Raw genomic sequence first — 8,942 nt, 5'->3', positions numbered from 1 at the left:
TTTGGGGAAGAGATAGGAGGGTGAGGAGAGGATTCGCCGGTGAAGAGAGGCCGGAATCGCCGGAGAGTCGCCGAAATCGCCGAAATCGCCGGAGAGTTTTGAGAGAGAGAGAGGCCGCGGAGATAACGAAGAAGAAAGGAGAAGGGTTTTTATTTCCGTGGATTCCGACGGACACAGGTTCGTCGGTATTCCGTCGGTATATTTAAAATATACCAAATGCCGATTCGCGAAAATTTTCAAGCGGTTTGGTTCTCCCGGGCTAATTGAAATTCCGACGGAACGTGTCCGTCAGTATTTTCCGACGGACACATTCCGTCGGTATATTCCGACGGAATTCCGACGACTTAGTGTTTAGGGTGTTCTTTTCAAGTTTCTAAATGCAAATGAGCGTTCTCAGTGTCCGTAAGTCTCCGCTTCGTGAATTTTCCACTAAGTCGTCCTATTTCCTTGAACATGCTTGGGACAGTAACATGATATGTTGCTCTCTCCCCTCTATCATCATGCCGAGCAGGTCTTCGGTGTTTTGTTTGCACTTCTGGTGGAAAATAATTTTCAGCAAAGATTGCAGTTTCTTCATTGATCACCTGTGCCACTATAGATCCTTCCACCCTGCTTTGATTTTTGACCATCTTCTTCAGATGATGCATATAACGCTCAAAAATATACATCCATCTGTACTGCACAGGACCACCAAGTTCCAATTCTCTTGCGAGATGAATAGCAAGATGTTCCATTACATCAAAGAATGATGGAGGAAATATCTTCTCAAGGTTGCACATGCTGACTGGTGCGTTTGTCTTCAAATTATTAATACCCTCTTCAGTCAATACTCTGCTGCATAAGTCACGGAAAAAAACACTAATCCCTGCAATTGCTTCATGAACATTGCGTGGCAATAATGCTGAAAAGGCAAACGGAAGGAGGCGCTGCATAATTACATGACAATCATGACTCTTCAAGCCAGTAAACTTTCCTTCGCTTCTATCAACGCAGTTCCCCAAATTTGATGCATATCCGTCAGGAAATTTCACTTTCTCTGTAATCCAATCAAAGAACTCTTCTTTTCTAGCACCATCTAGCCGATAAATGGGAAAAGGGGCCGTACCGTTCTCATCAACGTGAAGTTCAGAACGATCACAAATATTGACTAAATCCAACCTTGACTTCAAATTATCCTTCGTTTTACCTTGGATGTTAAGGACTGTGTTCATCAGATTATCGAAGAAGTTCTTCTCAATATGCATGACATCTAAATTATGCCGCAATAGATGACTCTCCCAATATGGTAGATCCCAGAAAATACTCTTTTTGTGCCAGTTATGTAGCTCTCCAACCGCATTGACTCGAATGTTTTCATGTCCACCTACATCTGGCGTCCTTTCTGCATCAAAATACCTAAATTGCTTCAACAAATCTTTCCCACTAACTTCCTCAGGTGGACCATCAAACACCTGCTTGTTCTTCGTAAACGAAGTCTTACTCCTGTGGTATGGATGATCAGGTGGTAGAAATCGTCTGTGACAGTCAAACCAACACGTTTTCCTTCCGTTCTTTAGTTGGAAAGCATCTGTGTCATCTTGACAATATGGACATGATAGCTTCCCATGTGTTGTCCATCCAGATAACATACCATATGCTGGAAAGTCACTTATTGTCCACATAAGTACTGCCCGCATCTGAAAGTTTTCTTTGCGCGAAACATCGTATGTCTCAAAACCATGCGCCCATAGTTGTTGCAACTCATATATTAGTGGTTGAAGAAACACATCTAGTGATCTTTTAGGATGATCTGGCCCGGGGACTAGAATTGAGAGAAACAAAAACTCTCGTCGCATGCACAAGCTCGGCCGTAAGTGGTACGGTGTCACAATAACTGGCCATAGAGAATACTGCCTTCCATGCTTTCCAAATGGGCTGAAACCATCAGTAGATAATCCAAGATAAACATTTCTTCTCTCTTCCGCAAATTCTGGATATGTTGACTGGAAATGTTTCCAAGCCTTTGCATCTGAAGGATGTCTAATCTCACCATTTGTGGAATGCTCTGCATGCCATCTCATTGCTTTTGCTCTGCGCTCACACTGATACAACCTCTTCAATCTTTCCGTCAAAGGCAAATACCACATTCTTTTGAATGGGATCGGAACTCTTCCCCTCGTCTCCTGATAACGAGGTTTCCCACAAAATTTGCATACATTCCGTGTCTCATCCGCTCTCCAGTAGATCATGCAGTTGTCAATACATACATCTATCACTTCATACGGTAGTTGAAGACCTGCAACAAGTTTCTGAACCTCGTAGTATGAACCCGGTGCAAGGTTATCCTCAGGTAGAATACCTTTGACAAAATCAGTAATCGCATCCATACATTCTTCAGCCAAATTATAGTCTGTCTTAATACCCATTAATCTAGTTGCAGATGATAAGACTGAATGACCATCTCTACAATTTTGATACAAAGGTTGTTTTCCTGCATCCAACATGTCAAAAAATCTCCTAGACTCGGGGTTTGGTTCTTCCCCTCTATAATGATCATGTACCATCTGCTCAGTACCTACACCATAATCTATATCCGTTATAGATTCTTCTAACCTAATATCAGGCTGAGGTTCACTAACAGGCTGAGGTTCGCTAGTACTACCATATTCATAACCAGTTTCCCCATGAAGGTACCAAACTTTATAATTACGTGAAAACCCTTTCATATACAAATGAGTCCAAACATCAAATTCTTTTATAACCTTATTATTATTGCAAGAAGAGCAGGGACATCTTAACATACCACTTTTTGCATCCGGTTGCTGTTGAACAAGCCTCATGAATTCTCCAATCCCTTGAACGTATTCTTCCGTAAGCAAATTGGTGTTCGGATCCAAATGAGGTTTATCCATCCACGAACGATAATAAACTTCTGAAGACATGATTTTCACGGAATTGTTATGACTAAAGAGAATGAAGAGAGAATGAAGTGTGAATGAGTTGAATGAGGAGGGGTTGTATTTATAGGAAATTGCTTACGGACCTCCGACGACTTTCCGACGAAATTCCGACGGATATAAAGAAGTCCGTCGGAATTCCGTCGGAATTGTCCAATCCCAAACGGCTATACAACGGTCATATGTATTTGTCGGCAACGGTCACATGGTTCGTCGGAATTCCGTCGGAAAATACCGATGGAATTCCGACGACTTTGCTGTTAATCGGAATGTCGTCGGAATTCCGTCGGAATATACCGACGAACTTCCGACGACTACAACGGTTACATTTTTTATCGGAATGTCGTCGAAAAGTCGTCGGAAAATTCCGACGAACCGTATGTCGTCGGAATTCCGTCGGAAATGGCCGACGGAATTCCGACGACTTCATTTTTTTGGATTTGGTCGGAAATTTGTCAGTATTCCGTCGCAAATGTCCGACGACCTAGGTCTCCGTCGGAAGCTCCGTCGGAATTCGGAGTGTTTTCTTGTGGTGATAGATTAGTTATGAAGTTCATGCCACGTAACACATGTTTCATGCTCGCTTATAAACAGGGATTTGCAATTATGTACTAAACAAAAACATATGTTGTTGGTTCACACTACTAACCTATGATTTTACCAGCACAACCACAACTAATCTGAGATGCTCTAGTTAAGTAATCAATTAAGCTTTGGTGGAACAAATTTAATAGTAAAACTATTCAACGGTTGCTTGAATTTATGTCCAAGCTATTAAACTTCTAAAAAAAAAACAGGATACAAATTCAACTCTTTTCTTCTTCATTTTTAAAAAAGGTTTTCATTATTTGTTTATTCTATTTGTTTGAATACATATAAGCACCAAGTCAAGTCAATGACCACACAGTATTTATTTCTATTCAATAATATTAGTTTGTAATATAAATGAGTATATAAGTAGCATTTGTAAAAATATTCTCTATTATCTATAATAATCCAAACAGAAAATAAAATAATGAATTTTCTGCTCACGCGTAGTATTCTCTAAATGGTTAGCAAAGAAAAAACCCAAAATAAATGAGAAGCTTCGGTTGGAGTAAAATTCAATAAAGAATTACTGGTAGAGATTGTCAAATTTTCTCCATATATTATTATGGTATTGGTTAATATTTGTTAAATAGATTTTATTAATTTTAAAATCTTGAGTTTGTTGTCTATGTTCCAATGATAAGATGGGTTGGTTCTGCTCTTTGCGAGTGAGCAAAAAAAAGTATTTTTATTTTAAAATAGAAGAATATTTGTTTATAATAATTGCAATTATTAATCTATCTCTTGGGATTGGGTGTCTTCTTCTTCTTCTCCTCTCTTTTTGTCTTCCACTGTTCGAAGTTCTTCTCTTTTCTTGTGTGTTCCCTGATTCAGCCGCATCCACAATCTCTCTCTTTTGTAGGGTTCTCTCTCAGGTTTTTGTTTTTTTTATTATAATATTCGATTGTTCTTGGTTTCTCGATTGAAAGCTATGATTGATCTGTACTTTCTTTTTAAAAAATTTCCTTTTTGAAAAGAAAACTATCATCTTCTCCGTGTTACCACCGTTTATGAAAGTATGAAATCATCAGAAAATAAACACTTTACACATCGATCTTTCCTGATTTCATCATCTTCTGCTGCTTAATCATTTTACTTTCTTTTTTTTTTTCTTGCGTCACTGAAATTGAAGTGGAAAACTTTATTCCGTATAAAAGATTATTAGGGTTTTAATTTCTTTATTTTTCATCTGTAATTGCGGCGTGAGAATACGATGTGTTAACCTCCTCTCAAAGATTGTTCCTTTTTTATAATCAAGAATCAAACTCACACGTCTCTCTCTCATTCTCTTACAGGGAAACTCGTTTTCAGACAAAACATCAAAAAACCGTATGATACTTACTGTAATAACAGCATTTTGATTAAAAAAAAAAAAACAAAATCACATGGCAGTTTATTACCCAACTAGTACTGTCGGCATGCAATCTCTCTACCAAGAACCCATCTACCTCAACGAACAAGCTTCCTCTTCCTCCGCCGGCGCCGGAGCAAACTGTCTCGAAATCCCAAACTCCGTACCAAACGAGATGGTTTTCATCCCACCAACGAGCGACACATCTCTCAACGGAAACGTAACGGTCTCAAGCAACGATCTAAGCTTCCACGGCGGTGGACTCTCCTTAAGCCTCGGTAACCAGATCCAATACCATTACCAGAACCTCTCGAACCAGCTGAGTTACAATGAAGAGAATGGGAAGAGTCATCATCATCAACATCATCATCAAGTTCCTTCCTTTGGATTCTACAACAATGGGTTTGTAAGCAGCGTTCTAAGATCTCGTTACCTTAAACCAACACAACAGTTGCTAGATGAAGTTGTTAGCGTCAAGAAGACCAAGAACAACGAGAAAGGTCAAGACTTTACTAACGGGTCTAAACCTAATGATACCAACAACACAGAGAACAACGAGGAGTTATCTCCTTCAGAACGTCAAGAGCTTCAGAGCAAGAAGAACAAGCTCTTAACGATGGTCGACGAGGTAGACAAAAGGTACAACCAATACTACCATCAAATGGAAGCTTTGGCTTCGTCTTTCGAGATCGGAGCTGGTGTTGGAGCAGCTAAGCCTTACACATCGGTGGCGCTGAACAGAATCTCTCGCCATTTTCGGTGTTTGAGGGATGCGATAAAGGAGCAGATTCAGGTGATTAGAGGGAAGCTTGGGGAGAAAGAGACGGCTGAAGAGCAAGGAGAGAGGATACCGAGATTGAGGTATTTAGATCAGAGGTTGAGACAACAGAGAGCTTTGCATCAACAGCTTGGTATGGTTAGACCTACTTGGAGACCACAAAGAGGCTTGCCTGAAAACTCTGTCTCTATACTCCGTGCTTGGCTCTTTGAGCACTTCCTTCATCCGTAAGTTTTGATTTTTTTTTAAAGCCGGATAATTATGATATTACAAACTATGATAGATATTATAAACGATTCTATAGTAAATGTTGATTGAGAGACCATTTTTGTCCATATTCTTTGCTTAGATATCCTAAGGAGTCAGAGAAGATCATGCTTGCAAAGCAGACAGGACTATCTAAAAACCAGGTAAGACAGAGATCTCACTTTTGCCGTTGGTCTTTGCTTTGATTTGAATGGTTCTCTGGTTCTTGATTAGGTTGCAAACTGGTTTATTAACGCGAGAGTTCGGCTATGGAAACCGATGATTGAAGAGATGTATAAAGAAGAGTTTGGAGATTCATCAGAGTTACTCTCAAACTCTAATCAAGGCAGCAGCAGCAGCAACAAGAAGAACAGAATGAATGAAACATCTCAGCTCAAACACGAAGACACTTCTTCTTCGCAACAACAGAATCATGGAAACAACATTCCATATACATCTGATGCAGAAGAAAACCTTATCTTTGCAGATCCCAAACCAGACAGCTTGATGAACTATAACGGGTTTGGTGTGGTTGATTACAATGGCTACATTGGACTTGGTAACCAGCAAGATGGCAGATTCTCTAATCCCCATCAGTTACATGATTTTGTTGTCTGAAAAAAGTTTTTGAGCTTTCATAAGCTCAAGAAAACTGGCAATGCCAGTGATTCGATTCTTGAAGCGCAAGTAAAAGACGCTTCTATAGATAGGGGTGGTATATCTGTTATGTTTGTGATTAGATTTTGTGAAAACTGTAGATAGTCTTTTATATTTGTATATGGAAACTGAGCCTTGTATACACTTTGGTAATCCAGTATTGTAATGTTTTTATTTGTGTATAAACAAAATACTTTTCAAGCGTGAACATACACATGTTTATTTGGTTCTCATCTCCTGTTCATGTGGGAAGGTTTCAGTTGTAAACATGGAGATCATCTGCATCAGAGAAACATCACATGCTCTTGCAGGTCATGGAGATTACAGAACTTCATAGAGAAGCCCTGTAACCTCTCTACAATGATAACTTCTGTTTACACTGAAAGCTTAATATCTATATTTTTCCTAAATAATCCACTTGATGTTTCATCAAAGCTGAGATGTCTGGTTAAGTCCCTGAAACGAGTATTATCTATTAATATGGGACCCTTTAGTAAAAACATGATCAGCATTTAACAATGTATGGATCTTTACCTCTATGCTTGATGAAGAACGGTTGTAACGATGTCTAGACCAAAACCTTTTCTTCGATACAGAGTCTTTGGACGAGGGTTTACTCCATTTGGAGCTGATGGAACGCCATATCAAGAATGACTTAGACGGGGCTTTGCTACTGCAACTAGGTTCCATCTTCTGGAACATTGCACTCACTATCCACCACCACACGGTGTTTACATCTTTTGTAATGCTTTGACAAGGAGAATCTGCTGCTGCCACCACTACGCTGCTAGAACCACCAAAGTGTTGGCTATCAAAGGACCATCTCTCCCTTTGAGAAAAGGCCACGGGCTCAGAGAAAGTGTTAAAGGACCAGTCACCCTCAGAAGAAGGATAATGGGAGCCAGTGGCTAAAGGTTGAATGCAGAAAGGATGAATCTGCAGCACAGATAAGAGTAACATAAGACGCAGCAAGAAGACAATAAGAAAATCTTAATTCGTTACAACATATCTAGTCAAAATCAAATACAAGACAGAAATAATGAAAACCAGCAAGCTTTTTAGTTATACTTAATAAAGAATACAACCCAAAGAAGAATGCTTTTCCATCTTTGATATTCATGTTGATGAACCGAAAGATTGACAAGACAAAAAGCTATAACATAACCACATAAGCCTCCAAAGTTGTTGTCTAAACGACTCACCTGAACAATGTGTGACCATCAAATTTGAGATCAATTGTGGAGTCCAGTCCACTACTATTACAAGGAGGAGGAAGCTTTCTGTCTTTCACAGCTACACAACAAACTGAACCCATAATCTCTCTCTCCCACCAAAAACTATTCCTTTTATCAGATAGATTCCAACACTCACGTCCTTGACCAGAAACCCTAGATTCTAGATTCTCACAATCAAAGATCAAACCTTTTAAAGGAGATTGATCAATCATTCATATACGAATAAAAATCCAAACTTTATATATTCTGGTGAACTGTAGATTCAATACACGACGGTGGAAACAAAAAGCTCACCGGAACAACGATCGGTGCGTCGTCTCTGCGACAGGGGAGGAAGAACACACGTACGGGGAATCTTGCCAGTTGCCACGCTCCTCACCTTTTTCCTCTTTCTATTTTGCTCCGTGGTAAAGTTTTTCTCTATTTTCCTAATCAAAATAATCGAATGATACAACATCTATATTATTAAAACCGAATTAATTTTTGATATTGTTTATAAATATGGATAATGAGACCTATTTGAAAATATGAATAGTAGATTAAGTATTTCATTTTAATTACACATTTATCCATTATATTTACAATAAATTAAATACTTCATTTTTGTATTACTTTTTATTTACAGATTCTGCGATTATATTTAAAATTAATTAATCACGATGGTTGTTGTTTCTTTGTGGTGAAAATAAAAACACAACCTGACATAGTATATATTATATAAAAAAATTAAATATAATATTACTTTATTTAGTTTAGTCAAATATAAAAATTTCAAGAGTTCAATTTTGTTTCTTTGTGGTCGAAAATAAAAACATAAACTGAAATATATAGTATATATTATATAAAACAATTTTTAAATATAGTATTACCTATTTTGTTTCGTAAAATATAAAAAATTTCGAGAGTTCAATTTTCAAGAAAACAAAATATCATAAAATTAATAATAATTCATAGAAAACTAATGCAAAAGATTAAAAAATTTAGTATGTTGTTCATTTTAAAATAAATTAACAAAAAAACAACATGCTAATATATGAATAGTACAATTACATCAAATTGCATCAAGTTATAAACTTTTTAATATAATATTATGTACAAATAAAAAATATATTATCAGACATCTATATTATAAAATAATATATTTTACTCTA

General features: G+C 37.8%; 1 protein-coding gene and 1 long non-coding RNA gene across 3 annotated transcripts; one reads left to right on the top strand and one right to left on the bottom strand.

The window, feature by feature from the left end:
• Positions 1–4,149: 4,149 nt before the first annotated feature.
• Positions 4,150–6,764, top strand: LOC106375648 (BEL1-like homeodomain protein 3). Of its 2 annotated transcripts, none has more exons than XM_013815614.3 (4): positions 4,150–4,399; positions 4,820–5,880; positions 6,003–6,063; positions 6,134–6,764. In XM_013815614.3, the coding sequence occupies exons 2-4, from the start codon at positions 4,910–4,912 to the stop codon at positions 6,515–6,517; spliced, it is 1,416 nt and encodes a 471-aa protein (XP_013671068.2). In that variant the 5' UTR covers positions 4,150–4,399; positions 4,820–4,909; the 3' UTR covers positions 6,518–6,764. The 2 variants fall into 2 exon arrangements, with proteins under 2 accessions (XP_013671068.2, XP_013671067.2); XM_013815613.3 differs by having other exon boundaries at positions 4,156–4,382.
• Positions 6,715–8,233, bottom strand: LOC106375649. Its single transcript, XR_002661765.2, has 3 exons — positions 7,759–8,233; positions 7,091–7,492; positions 6,715–7,012 (listed from the first exon to the last, which is right to left on the bottom strand). It is a non-coding gene; the product is annotated as an uncharacterized LOC106375649 (long non-coding RNA).
• Positions 8,234–8,942: the final 709 nt, after the last annotated feature.

The sequence above is a fragment of the Brassica napus genome, chromosome C2 (genome assembly GCF_020379485.1).
Source record: "Brassica napus cultivar Da-Ae chromosome C2, Da-Ae, whole genome shotgun sequence".
Taxonomy (NCBI): Eukaryota; Viridiplantae; Streptophyta; class Magnoliopsida; order Brassicales; family Brassicaceae; genus Brassica; species Brassica napus.
This window is presented reverse-complemented; position numbering and strand designations above follow the sequence as displayed.

Excerpts from the sequence above, each read along its gene's own strand:
- LOC106375648 (XM_013815614.3), top strand. The coding sequence starts at position 4,910 with ATGGCAGTTTATTACCCAACTAGTACTGTCGGCATGCAATCTCTCTAC. Across the intron at positions 5,881-6,002 it reads TTTGAGCACTTCCTTCATCC|ATATCCTAAGGAGTCAGAGA; the intron begins GTAAGTTTTGAT and ends TTCTTTGCTTAG. Across the intron at positions 6,064-6,133 it reads CAGGACTATCTAAAAACCAG|GTTGCAAACTGGTTTATTAA; the intron begins GTAAGACAGAGA and ends GTTCTTGATTAG.